General features: G+C 38.7%; 1 protein-coding gene across 10 annotated transcripts in view; it reads left to right on the top strand.

The window, feature by feature from the left end:
- The window catches only part of rptor (regulatory associated protein of MTOR, complex 1), a 207,349-nt gene that overhangs the window by 84,423 nt on the left and 105,042 nt on the right, over window positions 1-17,884 (top strand). For all 10 annotated transcript variants that reach the window (XM_049479593.1, XM_049479592.1, XM_049479589.1 and 7 more), the window contains exons 5-7: window positions 3,150-3,308; window positions 3,906-4,052; window positions 9,998-10,173. In XM_049479593.1, the coding sequence (XP_049335550.1) occupies window positions 3,150-3,308; window positions 3,906-4,052; window positions 9,998-10,173 (482 nt within the window). The remainder of the gene's footprint in view (window positions 1-3,149; window positions 3,309-3,905; window positions 4,053-9,997; window positions 10,174-17,884) is intronic.

The raw sequence follows: 17,884 nt of genomic DNA, 5'->3' as shown, positions 1-17,884 counted from the left end.
ATAACATGTTTACAGCTTATTTTAATGTTACTCTCACATTACCTAACACAGTGAAGGTACCAAAATGCGCTGTGTGCAGTTTTTTTCCGATCCTCCTGTCTGGACGTACACAGCTTACCGTGAACAGAGATTCTGGTCCAAGCCTGGACAAACAAGCACCTGGTTGGACAATTTTAAAAATGAAGTAGTTGTTGCTGAGGAGTGACGAGAAAACCTCTGAATGTCTGGAGAATCCCTGTTCATTTCAGTGTTTTTGAGTGGTAGGGCGTTTCTGTGTGGACGGGGATATTTTTAAAAGAATGGAGACAAAAACCTTGTTTTTAAAAATATCCGAATTCGTGTAGAGGCCTGAGGATGGTGCAACTAATCAGAAATTTCCAGCCAGCAGTGTCTTGTGGACATCATCCTGTGGGCAGTGTCTGACACATTGCATATAAATACTATATAATCCATATGGTACATATTAGATATTGTAAAGTCTATATATTCTACAAGTTGTGTATGTGAACTAAAGTTTAATATGTAGGCAAGACTGTGTGTGTGTTTGTGTGTTTGAGAAAGAGGGAGAGATAAAGATGAACCTGCTGCTGCTGTTGACTTTGTAGCATTGAACAGATGGGTCTGCATGACTGAGAGAGGAAGTGATGGAGAGAGAGGAAAGGACGAAGGGAAATAAAATCTAATTCTTCCGCTACATTTTCTCCATTTTCTCACTTTCCAGTTTCCTTTCCGCCACCTGTATCATGCCTCTGACTCATCCCTTCTTCCTCTCCTCCATTTCTAAGGCCTTCTGCCAGGTACTGATCTAGATTAGTGAACATCAAGGTCCCTCATAGTGCTCACGCCTCCTCACACCTCCACTCATTCTTGAATGATTTCTGACACACAGTTTTATTGAAACAATTGCTGAAGGCCATGGACTCCACAAGACCTCGGAGTGTGTGATGACTATTTTCCACTCCTGCACTGAGCAGTTCTTAGCACATATGTATACTTCAGGGTTAAAATAAAGATTGATTGATTGATAGACATATACGTGTAATGTTTTGAGTTTAGCGCATTGGCAATTGACACTTAATAGCAATAGAAATTAATTGTTACGAAACGTTGATGTCCTGATTTAGCAAAACAGCGAATGGAAGAAGAAACACTTACCACTTTTTCTAAAGTCCAATAAGTTGTAAGGTGGCGCTTTCATGAAAATCAGTAAATCTTGGTCATCCGTGGTCCTGTTACTGGTTCACCGGATTTCTGTTTTTGAAGCCTGGTGATGTCTGTGTGCAGCTACATGTTAGTATTCTAGGCTTAAAACACAGATTCAGAATAACCTACAAACTTGATACACATTTAATTCCAAACATAAAAAAACTTAATCTGTCTAACCAGTGTACTGCCCTTAGCCTGCTGCCAACCGTCAGTGAGTAATCCAGCTTGAAATCTTCTAGCAGTCTTCAGGTGGTCCAGCGGACTAAGTCGGAAGATGGATGATCACAAGTAGGGGTGTGCCTTATGGTATCGTATATTATACCCTAAAATATCATGCCACATCACCCACCACTAATTAACACATCAGGGTACTACGTTTTTTTGCTGTTTTTATCAAAAGAAAAATTCACAATGTTTTATTTATCATTATATGTCTACTAGAGATTATATTTGTCCAGTATCGTTTATTTTACTTTAATCCTGGATATATATGGAGATATATGGACTGCATTATTAGTAACATGACACTCTGGATCATTGATTTCTGTTAAAAAACTGATCAATTTTTATTTTTTTTTTTTAAATATCTCAGTTAGGGGTGTACCATATCATATCGTGTATAATGATAAAATAAAATTTTATTTTGTTGTAGGATTGTATTCTTGAATTTCTTTTGTAATTCAGTGTTTTGTTATATCGTCAAGAATATCGTTATCGCAAAAATGCCATGAAACGTCGTGATATTATTTTAGGGCCATATCGCCCACCCTTAATCACAAGCCATCAAACCAAACTGAAATGGTTGAATGTTTTCACCTGGAGTGACAAAGTTATCCAAAAGCAGTGTGTAAGACTGGTGGAGGAGAACATGCAAAAATGCATGAAAACTGTGATTTAAAAAACCAGGGTTATTCCACCAAATATTGATTTCTGAACTCTTAAATTACTCTTTTTTTGTATTATTTGAAGTCTAAAAGCTCTGGATCTTTTTTTTTTATTTCAGCCATTTCTCATTTTCTGCAAATAAATGCTCTAAATGACTATATTTTTATTTGGAATTTGGGAGAAATGTTGTCCGTAGTTTATAGAATAAAACAACAATGTTAATTTTACGTAAATATATACCTATAAAAAGCAAAATCAAAGAAACTGATTCAGAAACTGAAGTGGTTTCTTATTTTTTTCCAGAACTGCATTTATAAATAAAAAGATAGAGAATCCTCTGGTTCAAACATCATTCTGTCAGGCTGCCTGATACCGGATGCCTGATACCAAAGCTTGCCTCCATGTTCAAAAAAACCCCTTTTTGAAATCTGTAGTATCCTTTATTATTAGTAATATCATGGAGGCATGCACAATATCCTCTTTCATTTATTAACCATTCAGTGCCACATTTTCAGTAAAAAGACTTTAATTATCTGGATCTGTAAAGGAACATGTGTAAGTGAGTGAATGAATAAGTGAATGAATGAATGGTTGAACACTTACTGGAACCCTTGAGCTGGTAAAGGTGTGTGATTTATCGCAGGCCGGATGTTTTTAAACCCTTCCTGCTGCCTCCGTGTGTCCATTACGGCTGAATGAGGCTGCTTCACTGAAGCTCATTTCCTCTCTAAGTGCTTCAGGAACACGCTCACCCTGTACACACTCTGCAGCGCACCACCATGCCTCTCTCTCAGTGTGAAGCATGTGAATGGATCTTCACCAGCACTACGAGCCACTTACAGAAATTAGATTTTGAGGCTTTCAGGAGGTCCTGAGGGTTAATTTGCAGGTCTTTGCCAGGACCTCCAGGACCCCTCCATGTTTAAAAACTCGAAAGTCTATCTGTCTATCTGTCAATGTAGCTCTGTGTAATCTCTAATTGTGAAGTTCTTATGTAAGAACATACAGGTATATCCTCAAGCTCGTTCTGACCTGCGCTTTCTCTTTCTGTCCACTAGGCGCGCTATAAGCAGAGTCTGGACCCCACAGTGGACGAGGTGAAGAAGCTGTGTACGTCTCTGCGGAGAAATGCTAAAGAAGAGCGCGTGCTTTTCCACTACAATGGACACGGGGTTCCCCGACCTACAGTCAATGGGGAGATATGGGTCTTTAATAAGGTATATACACACACACACACACATCTGATCTCAGATCTGCGCTCTTTGGTTGGGATAAAAATTGAGTTAAATCATTACAAAGTTTTACAACACCCCCTTTTTTCTCCTTTATTTTTGCTATTTTTTACAACTTCAGGTCCAGTCAATAATTGGAAATAGTACAAAATCCATTAAAAAACGTGCCAGGGTCTTTAAGGGAAAAAAAATTGTTGTAAAAAAATTTAAATAATAAAAAAAAATCATTCTGAATTTTTTTTTTTTTTTTTTACTTTTTTTTTTTTCAGGCTGATGGGAAAACACAATTTGGCTTATTTTATGACAAGGACCACAACATAAAATGTGAAAAATGTAAAGGGTTTGAAGAAATTGAGTGCATTGTGTGTATGTATGTAAAACAATCAATAGATAGTGTAAAATTTGTTCTTAGAAAGTTTCTTAGAAATTTTTATTTTTGCTGTTTTGTGTAGAAATGTTTTTGTATTTTTCTTTTATTGTATTGTGTATATATTAATGTAAAACGTCTTGTTCTTCCCCCCAAAAACTTGAATAATTGAATATTCCAATGTTTTTCTCTCTTTCTCTTTCTCTCTCCTGTAGAACTATACGCAGTATATCCCTCTCTCTATCTATGACCTGCAGACGTGGATGGGCAGTCCCTCTATCTTTGTGTATGACTGCTCCAATGCCGGCATCATCGTCAAATCCTTCAAACAGTTTGCTCTGCAGAGAGAGCAGGAGCTGGAGGTGTGTAACACAAACACACACACACACACACACACTCACTAGTACTCACTTGTATTTTTATCAAATGTTTATCTATGTTTATTCAGCCTACAGCAGTTTCTCCTTTTCTTCTGTTTGTCCACCTGTTTGTTCTCCTGTTCTCTTCTCCTCCTTCTTCACCTCTTCTTAAGCCCATCACTTCATCTCCTCCTCTTCTTGTTTCTCCTCCCCTTTAGCTCTCCTCTTCTCTTCTTCTTTCCACTTATCTTTAGCCTTCTTCCTCTTTCTCTTTTCTCTTTTCTCCTCTTCCTCAGCTTTCCTCTTCATCTTCTTTTATTTTTTCTTGTCCTCTTCAGTCCTCCTCTTCATCATCTTCTCTTCTTTTTCTCCTGTTCCTCAGCCCTCCTCTTCATCATCTTCCCCTTTTATTCCTTCTCCTTTCTCTTTCTCCTTGTTTTCCTTCTTCTTTAAACCTTTTCTTCCCTTGCTTTTTCATACTGTTTTTTCTGCTTCTCTTTTGTGCTCCCCTTTACTCTCACCCTATCTCGCTCTCTCTCTAGCTGTATATTCTCTCTCTTTCTCTCTCTCTCTCTCTCTCTCTCTCTTTATCTCAAGTTAAACCTCAGAACTCTGTTTTTATAGGATCAGGGGTCAGATGGTGAGGGAGGGAAAGAGGCATAAAGGAGAAAAGAGAAGGCAGCGGTGTGTTTCTCCACTCATCAATAACACTTAAGGGCATGACAGGCGAGAGAGCGACAGGTTGAGAGAGAGAAAGAGAGAGAGAGGGAGAGAGGGAGGGAAGGAGAGAGAGAGAATGGAGTCTATTCTCCTGCTTCAACTGTTTAAAACAAGTTCAGTAATTGAGTTGAACTCTGCCCTGCGAGTGTGTCTTTTTGCGAGTGTGTCTCTGTGCGTGTGTGTGTGTGTAATTGAGTTGAACTCTGCCCTGCGAGTGTGTCTTTTTGCGAGTGTGTCTGTGTGCGTGTGTATGTGTGTGTGTGTGTGTGTGTGTGTGTGTGTGTGTCTTTCTACAGAATATTTTACTCGCCAGCCTCCCGATAAGAGATTTGGTTGGAGCTGCTGTAATCAGATCTAATACTTAGATACACACTCGCTTCCATCAGCAGTCTGAACCCAATCACTAATTTCTGACCTATTAATGCTCTAATCGAGAAAGAGAGAGAGGGGGGAGGTGGGTGGTTAAGTGGGTTATAATTTGCTCAGGAAGAGAAAGATAAGATTAATGCTGGAAGATGGAAGACATTGATAGGCAGTGAGAGAGAAAGAGAGAGGAAAAGACAAAGATAAAGTAACAAGAGAAAACGCAAAATGAAGAGAGAGTACAAGAGCAGAAAAAGAGGGAGAGGAAGGGCAGACTGAATGAAGTGAAAGCAGTTAGAGAAGAATACAGACAAATAGAAGAGAGAGGAAGTTTGGGGAGTACATTAGTAGAAAGAAAGGGCGTAAGCAAAGGGAAGGGAGAAAGATAAATGACCCAAATAAAAATGCATCCAGAAATTGTCCAGAGTTTTTGGTATGAAATGAAACTTGTATGTGAATGTAAAATTGATATATGTAGGAGATTACAATATTAGTTTATCCTATACACTCACAATATGAGATACGATAGGCCGTCGAGGCATACAGGTTCTGTATGGCGTTCTGTGGTACATTTGCCAACAGATATCACACGCGTTTGTCGTGTTAAAACAAGCTATGTGGGACGAACCACTAGCTTATATCGCCCTGGCTTACCTGAACACTCAAGGTTTCTTAGTGTAGTGCTGTTGGGTGGCATTAGCCTATAACCGAGCCTAGCGCTAGCGGTTAGCTGCTAGCGGTTAGCTGGTAATGATGATATTGCTGCACCTAGCCTTAGTGGAAACCTGGAAATCTAAGCTTACTGTAAGTAAATTAAAGCGCTTTACTCACCCATATAAACAGTTTTCAGGAGAGAAATCTGTGTAGATTAACATCCACCCCTGTTCCTTACTAGTTTCACATACTGCACCTTATAATCCAGTGCACCATGTGTACTATAATCCGATGTGACTTAGTGCGAAAAATACGGTAGATGGTGAATTGCTAATGGATGACCTAGATGATGGGAAATTGGTAGAAATTACCATTCTGCTTCTTTCAGTCCAATGATCTGTCTGTTAAACCTGTTTACAGGGCACAGTGTTTTTTTTAATGTGCATTGTAGAAGCGTGTCTAGCTGTCATTGATCTTTCACCAAGAGGTACTATACCCAAAAGATAGAGTGTGTTAAAGAGGGTAGTGTAGATTGTATTGAAGATCACCTAGACTGATTGTGGTACAGTATATATCACTAGCTGTTAATTAAAAAATCATTATATCAGTCTTTACAGTTCTGATATCAGAGATCAGTGGGCTCACTGTGAGCATCCTGACCAATCCCAGCTTCTTCCTGCCTGGGTTTGGGTGGATCAAAGTAAAGAATGCTGCTGAGATGCTGCTCCTGTCTGACGGCTCCTCTCTGAAGTTCTCAGCAGGGCTGCATCCGTATATCACGACCTGCTGACGTAAACAAGCTTTAATAAAACTCGACATTTTTAAACATTGTACTTTGCATTTCATTGCAGACTTCAATCAGAATCAGAATTGTCAGAAATGAAGCACAGTGTTCTCGTTTTTGTTAAAGAATCTGAAAATATCAGCTCAGCTTTACATTGTGTAGGTCATGGCGAATGGGCAAATGAAATGATTCAAACGTAAATCAATTAAAATCTGTTTTAAAAAAAAATATTTACTGGCTATAGATTAAGAGAATCAGGATGGTCTGTTTGATGAATTGCCTGCAGTTATGACTGCAATCAGACTGGTACTTGATTTTTTTACATACGTTCTTGATAGGTGTGTGAGAGCGAGAGAGGAAGAACAAAGCGAGAGTGAGAAAAAAAAAAGAAAGAGAGAGGCAGGCAGAAGGATATTACTTATGCAAGAGGAAGCTCTAGTGGGGACTCCCCATCACCCTGTTATATATTACTACATAACACACAAACACACACACACACACACACACACACACTGTGAACCATTTGGCCCATCATGCCACACGCCTGTTTGAGAGGTGTAATAAGTGTGTGTGTGACACTGCCATCAATTGTCTTAATTCAAGTTGAGCAGAAAGGCCAAAACACTATAGGCTTCCGTAGTCTGTCCACATCCATCACCACACATTTGTACTATTCATACTTTTAAAAAATGTGTTAAAAATATATTAATATAAATTTTGGCCAGATCACCCAGTCTTACTACTATTTTTTTTTTCCTCTGGAAAATATGAAATGAAATAAATGAAATAACACCTCCCAGGTTTCTAGTTTCTCCACATCCAATACATAATCAACTATGAGTACAATTGTTCAGATTCCAGACATTCACAGCAGGTCTGTCACCACATCATTAAAACAATTATCTTCATCTGTGATGGTCGTAATGTTTTGGCTCATCAGTTCGTGCTAATTGTCCTAAGCTCTCCCTAATGAGCTTGTCAGTCCGATATTCATCGTAATTAAATCTCAGCTTCTGATCTCCCAGTAGAGCATGCTAATTCAGCCCATGTGATTGGCATGCTAATTCGTTAAATTGACAAATATGCTAATGTGTTAATTACTGTGGGTGTTTTTGCATAATCCAGCTGGAATATTCAGTATAGAGTATTTACAGTGAGGGGCTGGTCCGCAGTGTTAGCGTCTGAAGGATGGCTGTTTTTGTTTGGACGGGCGGCGGGCGAGTGTCGGTAAGATTGAGCGGGTCGCGGCGCTCCGTTAAAATCCCGGTGCGTCTTTTAAACACGAGGGCGGAGGAGATACGGAGAGAGACGCAAGCATTTGGAGATGAGCTTTGGCGTCCCAGTTGGCCCATTAATTCAGATAGAGGTGACAGCAGATGCATTTTAAAGCAGCATGATTTATTCCAGTCTTTTACATTCATTTGTACACAAACACATTTTACATATTACCTTCTCTCTCTCTACACACACACACACACACAAACTCATACAAAAACACACAGGTGTGTAGGGTTGTTTATTTGACAGAACTTGATACAGTACAATAAGATCACAGTGCAGGGGTTACAATTATATAAATATGGCAATAAAATATATCATAATACTGTATCAGTATTTTTACACCCCTGCAGGTGTGTACAGACACTAGTGTTTACAGTGAGGAAAAGTTGGTGTACATTTGTAACTTTTAACTGTTATTAAAAACACATCTGCTTATAACATTTTCTTACATGAATTTTGTCAAATAACTATAAATAAACCCAAAAAAAAAAAAATTATGCAGTAAGTTTTTTAGTAATTGTATTTTTTTTCTGAGGGGACTTTCTTTTAGCTATAATCTTAAGGTGCACCGATTTATAAGGTGCACTATGAATAAACGTCTATTTTCAGGGTGTTAGCGGTTAGCATGGTTAGCGGGTAATGCTAATGCTGCTCCAGCAGTGCTTGCCGGGGTTAGCAGCAAGATACAGTCCGATATACTCACCTCTGAATGGCCAAAGAGCTAGCTAGCACTTAGCGGGTAATGTTAATACTGCTCCAGCCTGGAAAAAACTTTACTGATACTCCTGCATAATTGCTGTACTTCAGCGGAGTGGCTTTACTGCTCCTTACAACCTGACTGGTAGAATTCACTGATGATTTTTGGGACAATTAAAGGATTTTAAGTGCACTTTATAGTGCAGCAAATACAGTACGTCTTTTTTTTTTATTATTCTTGTATCTCAACACTGTGAGTTGTGTCTATATAAGCCTTAAATAGCACCTTGTCTGAGTTGTGAATATTTTATATTGAGTTATGAAGAAAGAATTGTGACTTTCCTAAAACTTTCCAGACTCTCACATCAATGAAACAACCTTTAGAAAAGTGCAGGGACAGTGGCCTTTACTGGTCTCAGATCCATGCTGTAGAGAGGCCTGGAGAACTGCAGACTGAACAAATCTCTCTTTTTAACTTTTGCCAGCTAAACATGATCAAACATGAAGCCAAATGCCATTTTTCAGCAGTATAATGCTCACCCACAAAGAGCAAGAAGGTCTAACAGGGTATAAGAGCCTCCTTTCAATTACCATGTTTTTTACACTATAAGGTGCACATTCAGTAAACTTCTATTTTCTGGTCTATTTTCATACATAAGGCGCACTGGATTGTAAAGCGCATTAAGCAACACTAGTAAGGAACAGGAGTCACGCCATGTTTTCCTTCTAATTCAGCAGATCTCGCCACTGGGTGGCGGTGGGTGGCTAGCTAACTAAGTTAAGTAATGCTAAGCTAAGTAAACAAAACTGTAATATAAAAAAATATATATATTTTAAAGTCAAATGAGCATTGGATGTTAATCTACACATATTTCTCTCCTTAAAAATGGTTTATTTGAGTTAGTAAAGTGCTTCCGTTTATTTACAGTATGCTCAGATTTCCACTAAGGCTGGGTGCAGCAGCATTAGCATAAGCAGCTAACTGCTAGCGCTAAATGCAGCAGTGCAGTATACCAACAGTGCTATACTGGGGAACCCAGTATGCTACACAGCTGATTATACTCACCTCTGAATGATGAAAGAACTAGCGCATAGCACTGTTAGCAGCTAATACTAATACAACTACTAATGCTACTACTACTCCAGCCCCGGTGCAGGAGAACTAAACTCCTGTATAACACTGTACTTCAGCAGAGTGGCTTTACTGCTCCTTACAACCTGACTTCATACAAAAGTAGCACCGGATTATAAGACACAATGACTATGTTAAGTGCGACTTATTCTGTAAAAAAAAAAAAAAAAAAAAAAAAAAAACAGGATACAGTTTTTTCTCCAATAAACATGTAATACTGTCTTAATTTACATATACAGTACAGTATCATCATTAAATTCACACATGTAAATGTTCTTTCACTTGTACAGTAACCCCTGTGCTGTGTTTGTTCTGTAGGTGGCAGCGATAAACCCCAACCACCCTCTGGCCCAAATGCCTCTGCCCCCGTCTATGAAGAACTGCATCCAGCTGGCAGCCTGTGAAGCCAACGAGCTCCTGCCCATGAACCCTGACCTCCCAGCTGACCTCTTCACCTCCTGCCTGACCACACCCATCAAAATCGCCCTGCGCTGGTGAGACACGCATACAAACACACACACACACACACACACACACACACACACACACACACACACAAACACACACACACATGCACTACTGACTTACAACTGACTTACAAAACATTTAGAAACTGTGTCTAAACACTTTATTAGAAACCCCTGCTTTCTTCCTGTATACTTTCTGTAACAGTAGATGGCTGAAGCTAAATGGTCAGGGTTTCTTATAAAGTGGCCACCCTGTGGATAGTACATTATATAACGTGAAAACACTTCACACTGTCTCTCTCTCTCTCTCCGTCTCTCTCTCTCTTTTTCTCTCACTCACTTGCTCACTCTCACTTTCTTGCTCTCTTAAATGAGCTTTTGGCAGCATGTAGGTCATGTCCTCTGAGGTCAGACTTCTAGAAAGAGGTGTGTGTGTGTGTGTGTGTGTGTATGTGTGAGAGGAGAGAGATAAAATGTACTGTTCTCCCAGTAGAGCTTGAACAGTTTAGCTTTGTTCTTGTTACAGTGTTGTAAAGATTATATAAACATATTTCTCTATATTTAGGCTATAATTGTTATTGTATTGTACTGTTGCACTATTTTAGTGTACTAGTGAGTGATTGGAAGAATAGAGTATAAGGGAGGGGCCTTATGTGTGTCCCCAAATGTCAGGTGCAGGAGTTATTCCTGTATTATGTTACTGTTACTGTAATGGTGTTATAAATGCAGTTATAGTGTTGTAATGGTGTTGTGAATGTTGTTAGTGTTGTAATGGTGTTATAAATGCTGTTATAGTGTTGTAATGGTGTTGTAAAGGCTGTTATAGTGTTGTAATATTGATATAAATGCTGTTATAGTGTTGTAATATTAATATAAAGGCTGTTATAGTGTTGCAATGGTGTTGTAAATGCGGTTAAAGTGTTAAATATATAAATGCTGTTATAGTGATATAATATTGAGATAAGTGCTGTTATAGTGTTGTAATGGTGTTATATATGCTATTATAGTGATGTGATGGTGTTGTAAATGCTGTTATAGTGATGGAATGGTGTTGTAAATGCTGTTATAGTGATGGAATGGTGTTGTAAGTGCTGTTATAGTGATGGAATGGTGTTGTAAATGTTGTTATAGGGTTGTAATGGTGTTATAAATGCTGTTATAGTGTTGTAATATTGACATAAAGGCTGTTACAGTGATATGAATTTAATGTAAAGGCTATTATAGTGTTGTATTGGTGTTATGCTATTATAATGATGTAATGGTGTTGTAAATATTGTTATAGTGATGTAATGGTGTTGTAAATGCTGTTATAGTGATGTAATGGTGTTGTAAATATTGTTATAGTGATGTAATGGTGTTGTAAATATTGTTATAGTGATGTAATGGTGTTGTAAATATTGTTATAGTGATGTTATGGTGTTGTAAGTGCTGTTATGGTGTTGTAAATGCTGTTATAGTGTTGTAATGGTGTTATAAATGCTGTTATGTTATGGTGCTGTAATGGTGTTATAAATGTGTGTTAGTGTCTGTGTAAGCGCTACCTAATAAATGCTCTCTCACTGCTGCCAGGACTAGAGTTACTGAAAGAATCATAAATAGACTTTATAAAAAGAAGCCTATATTGATCATATAGAGCAAGGAGGATATCTCTCTCTCTCTCTCTCTCTCTCACACTCTCTCGTTCTCTCTGGTGTGTGATTGACATGTGAAGGGGCAGCTCGAGGAGGAAGAGAGAATACCACCACACTCATTATACTTACTCTGAGAGACGGAGAGATGAGGGGTGAGGGAGAGTAGTAGCAGCTTCATAGTAGAAGGGTAAAAAAGCTGAATGAACAGGTGGATAATTTTAAAATGGAACTCGTTATAGAGAAAAGAAAAAAAGACAAAAGAAAAGAAGAGAGAGAGAGAATTTTTGCTATTTAATGGTATATGTTTGAGTAGAATGAACATTATTTTATTCTATAAACCACGGACAACATTTCCCAGAAATTACAAATAAAATATTGTCATTTAGAGCATTTATTTGCAAAAAATGAGAAATGGGTGAAAATAACAACAGTTTTCATGCATGTTGGTATGTTCTCCTCCACCAGTCTTACACGCTGTTTTTGGATAACTTCATAACTACATACAGCAGTTGTATGTACATGCTTATATATCAGAGATATTTAGAGAAACTGAGGAAAGCTGGAGTTCTCTGGTTGTTCTGAAGGTCAGATTAACCTGTGTGCTGTTCTCTTTGCTCTTCTGCACTGAAGCTTCTCTCTCTCTCTCTCTCTCTCTCTCTTTTCTCATTGTCAGTACAGACATCTTCATCACTCGTTCAGCTCTTTAAACATCCTCTCTCTCCTCCCCTGAGAGTTCTGTCTCAGGTGTAAACTTTGTGCATCTTTCTCTCTCTTTCTTTCTCTCTCTCTGAAGCTCGCTCAGAGCTCTGTAGTTTCAGTAAAGTGGTGTTTTGTTCAGCCTTTGCTTTGGAGTCCCACAGGAGCCCAAACCACAGCCTGAACCTGCGGACTTCACACAGGTCTTTCTGTACATTCTGAACAACGCAGAGCGGTTTAGAGAACAGAGACCGCAACATACTGTATAAAAACTGACAAGTGTGTGTGTGTGTTAGGGCTGGGCGATTATGGCCTTAAAAAAAACATCTTTGATTTTTTCACAAAAAATCAGATTTTAGATTAAAATCATTTTTTTCCCCCTGCTAAAATCTAACTACAGATAACAAAGAAAAGGTTCGAAACTAGGTTTATCTGTAAAAATATATATAATAATAGTATTTAGTGTTCAGACACTTTGGGTTGAGTCAGCTCATTGAGTGAATCTATGATATAAAACATTGTTTACAAAACCACTACTCAGAAAAAAAAAACATCTACACAGCTGAGAAGTTACTCACTCACTTACGGACGCTAGATTACATTTCAGAATGCAGGTCTGTGAATGAAAATTGAGAAACAACGCACTAAACGAGTCACAGAAGAAGCTTTGAAGGAGAGATTATTATTGTTTTCCACAATTAATCACAGATCCTCACCAGAGAGCAATGACACATAAAATGATAGATTTTATTTTTAGATAAATATATGCTTTTTCCCCACTGGGTGTTTGTGTCAAAAGTGCTGGAACAGAGCTGGAACTTTTTACGTTATGAGCTCAGTCCTCAGAGGATCGTAGAATATGCACGCGTTGTTCTGTGGGAGGCGCCGGTAAGCAAAGTAAGATAGATAAACACTTCAGAAATGTGGAGCGTTTTCAGATATCGCCGTTATTTAAACTCTTCGTTTGGGTTTTTTTTGGTAGAATTTATCACTAGGAATCCTATGTTGTTTCTAGGGTGGAAACGATTAGTCGGCGTAATTGACAAAACTGACTATAAAAAATTGCAGAATTTGCAGAAGATGCAGAATTTCATTGTCGATGTGTCGTTAATGTGTGATGGAGAGAAAGAGAGAGGGTAGGCAAGAGGGAAAAAAAAGGGCGAGAGAGGAATACACAAACACAGTGAGAGAGTGACAAATCCTGAGCATTCTGATTGGCCTCTCCTCATGATTAGTTGACCAATGAGGTTTCGGTGTGGGTGGGACTTGCAATGCGTAAGAGAGCAGGAGAGAGAAAGGTAGAGACACTAATACAGTGTAAAAGCAGCACTGTGTCCCACAGAAACAAGCACATTTAACTCCAGGTTCTTCTATATTACAATTGTATTTAATTTTAAATTATTTTAAGTGTTTTTTATTATTTATTTATTTTTTTTCTTCTGTATCCAATTTGTTTCCGCCGAACCCTGTGGGTTATACTGTGGTAAATTGTATTTACTATTACTCTTCTAGTGAGAATTGCCTTCAAGTGTATGTTTTTTATTAAATGTTGTTGTGTTATGGACACATTAAATAATAATAATTAAATAAAGACATTAACCCCTTAAAATGTATTGTCCCGTATATGGGCTACAGGTATAAGTGATCCAAAACCCTTTTTTCTGCAGTAAAATAACTTACTTACATTCTGAAAATTTTGAGGGCTTTGAAATCTCCTACAGAACATTTCAAAGAAGTGGTTCTCTCTCTACTCCACTTAATAATTCTAGATCAGTATTGGGGATCAACCCAAATTCTGCATGTTTGAAAATGGACTTAGGTTTCGAGGACATAAGCGGTTTGATTTTTATTCAGGAAATATTGATTTTAAAATTGATAAAAAAAAGGAAATTATTCATTCTATTTTAACATTAGCAGATTTACTTTAATATTTTTTATATTTTCTATTATAATTACAATTTATTTTCCAGTGATTTTCCTTATCGTACGTGAAAGCGTTTTATGTAATGCTTGAATAGAAATTCTCAAGATTTAGTGGTGTAATGTCAGGCGGACAATTGACAAAAATCCTGACCTGTAAATGTTAATGAGGTTAATGTAAATGTAATTGGGCTAGTTCTTCAGGTAACCATAGGTAATATGTTTAGTAATGGTAGGTTGTAGGGGGGTGTGACAAGATCTCGTGGCACGAGTTTAGTGTGGATTTTTTAGAAGGGACCTGGCAACACAGTAGCGATAGCAGCGAGTGTGGTGGCTGAGCAGTGAGAGCAGCTCTCAGCAGAGAGGAAAATTCGGGCATTTGCATAGAAGATGCTTCTGCTGCTTTTAAGTTGTGTTTCCGGCTGCATTTTGGCTCCAGTGGAAACAATAAACGGTAACAGAGTGACCAACAAGACACAAACCATATGTAAATACTGTAAGTAAATCCTACACGTGACATAGGCAGGTGTACTAATCCCTTAGCTCAGTACTGTATTTAAAAAAACATGTTCTGTCTCTGTTTGCACTTCAAGCATAGTCTTAATATGACTGGTTATGGTTTTGCATAGTTAAATTACAAGAGATTTAGGAGAAGAAAAAAAAACAAACCATAGTCTTAATATGACTGGTTGTGGTTTTGCATAGTTAAATTACAAGAGATTTAGGAGAAGAAAAAAAAACACAAACCATAGTCTTAATATGACTGGTTGTGGTTTTGCATAGTTAAATTACAAGAGATTTAGGAGAAGAAAAAAAAACACAAACCATAGTCTTAATATGACTGGTTGTGGTTTGCACTATATAAGACCTAGAAAAGTTTTATTTTTATTTTTTATTCTTATTTCTATTTCTTATAGAATCAATGTGTGAGAGAAACCCGTCTGTTAAGTTTGCGTTATATGATTTTATCAAATAAAACTCTAGTTTTCAAGCCATTTTTTATTTTTGACGTTTTTTTTTTTTTTTAATTTAATTTTTAAATCTTGTCTCGTCTCGTGAACCCAGTATCGTGTCTCGTCTCATCTCATGATATTAGTGTCTCGTCACACCCCTAGTAGGTTGAGTGTGCTTTGTACAATTACGTTATTATTTCTCTGAAAAAAAGTTATTTAATATATGTAATTGTAACACAGATGTTCCTAAATCAGTCAATATCGAATCCTGTGGGAAGTCAAATTGAATTGGGATGGATTCTGCGGTGATGCCCATCTCTCTGTAACAGTATAGAGTGTTTTTGAGGGTCAGTGCTGTGAATCAGCAATACACATAAATAAAGGAGGAAGAAAAAAATCATTAATCAGCAGGTTTTTGTGGGAAAGCCGTCGTGCTGGTACGCCTCTTCCTGTTCTAAATTTAGTTCTGTTCTGTGCTCCACTCGGTCAGTGGAGGTTCCGGTCCAGTTGGTGAGCTTCCTCATGCTCTGCAGAACCTGCTGTGAGTGAAATCTGATTGTATTTAATGCAAATTAAATAGAGGTCACATTATGGAAATCCAGTCCTGCTAACTGCTTTTTAGGTTTGCTGTGTGATTTACCAGTATTTGAGTTATCACACATATATGTGTGTTTTAGAAACTTAAAATATATAAATTTTATAGAGACACTCAACTTCTATCTTATCAGCTTCAGTGAGCGTATAGGAGCACTTTGTAGTTGTATAATAACAGACTGTAGTCTGTAATTCCCTTCATTACCTTCCTTTTAAAATATCCGGCCAACAGAATCCTGTGGGCAGCAGCATCCTGGCAGCACTGATGAAGGACTAGAACATAAACACAACACAAACCGTGTGCAGCAAGGGATCAGCTTCTGTCTCTGATTTTAAACCTACATGGTCTCTTAGGGAGGACAGTGAGTGGACACTATGAGTGAGTGCCACTATGATCAGGAGATCGCCAGTTCGAATCCTGTTCATGTAGCTTGCCATCTGCTACTGGAGCCCTGAGAGAGCACAATTGGTCTTGATCTCTCTGGGTGAGTAGATGGAGCTCTCTCCCAACTCCACTCCTAGGGTGATGTCGATCAGCACAAGGCATCTGTGAGCTGATGTATCAGAACCGAGTCTACAGACTACTGACTACTCAGCTATGCTACATCAAAAAAAGTTGGAAAAGAGGCAGTGGCTGACTTCAGATGTGTTGGAGGCATGTGATAGTCTTTATTTCTATTTTTTTTTTAATTAGAATTTTTTGTCAATTATCCAACCCACTCATTTGGACTCCCCCTATCACTAGTGATGCCCCAACACCAGGAGGGTGAAGACTATCACATTCCTCCAACACATCTGAAGTCAGCTACCTCCTCTTGTCCAACTGTTTCTGATATAGCATGGCTGAGTAGTCGACTCAGCGCAGCGACTCGGTTCTGATACATTACATTACATTACATTACATTTGGCAGACGCTTTTGTCCAAAGCGACTTACAATAGTCAAGTACAATGTAAAATAAGTTTAAAGGTAAAACATCTTTGGATAGGGATAAAAGGAGGTCAAAGGGGAATAATAGGATAGAGGAGTGAAGGAGAGGAAGAAGGAAATGAGGTTAGAAGTAGTTAGTGTGTTAGAGGTGTTAAGAGAGTAAGTGCTCTTTGAAGAGCTCTGTCTTCAGGAGTTTCTTAAAGATAGCGAGAGATTCTCCTGATCTGGTAGTGGAAGGTAGTTTGTTCCACCATTGGGGAACTCTGTATGAGAACAGTCTGGATTGCTTTGTGTGAATGTATGTTTGGCAAAGCGAGGCGACGTTCATTGGAGGAGCGCAGCGGGCGGGAGGTAGCGTAAGCCTTCAGGAGCGAGTGCAGGTAGGAAGGAGCCTGTTCTGTCATCACCTTGTAGGCGATAGTAAGAGCTTTGAATTTGATGCGAGCATCAACTGGTAGCCAATGGAGCTCAATGAGCAGCGGGGTGACATGTGCCCGTTTTGGTTGGTTGAAGACCAGACGTGCTGCTGCATTCTGGATCATTTGGAGTGGTTTTACTACACAGGACGGGAGGCCAGTTAGCAGGGCATTGCAGTAGTCGAGGTGTGAGATGACGACCGCTTGCACCAGGAGTTGGGTGGCCTGTTGCGTCAAGAACGGTCTAATTTTTCGGATGTTATAGAGCGCAAAGCGGCAGGACCGAGCAACTGAGGCCACATGGTGTGTGAAGGAGAGTTGGTCATCAACCAGAACACCCAGGTTCCTAGCAACCTTTGTCGGTGAGAGAGAGAGAGTCGATACTTATAGAGAAGTTGTGTTGAAAAGATGGTTTTGCTGGTATAACCAGAAGTTCAGTCTTTGAGAGATTTAATTGAAGGTGATGCTCCTTCATCCATGAGGATATGTCAGAGAGACACTGCGATATCCGTGCAGAGATTGAGTGATCTTCAGGTGAGAACGACAGGTGTAGCTGGGTGTCATCAGCAAAGAAATGGTAGGAAAATCCGTGTGAGCGG

The sequence above is a fragment of the Astyanax mexicanus genome, chromosome 5 (genome assembly GCF_023375975.1).
Source record: "Astyanax mexicanus isolate ESR-SI-001 chromosome 5, AstMex3_surface, whole genome shotgun sequence".
NCBI classification, from domain to species: Eukaryota; Metazoa; Chordata; class Actinopteri; order Characiformes; family Acestrorhamphidae; genus Astyanax; species Astyanax mexicanus.
This window is presented reverse-complemented; position numbering and strand designations above follow the sequence as displayed.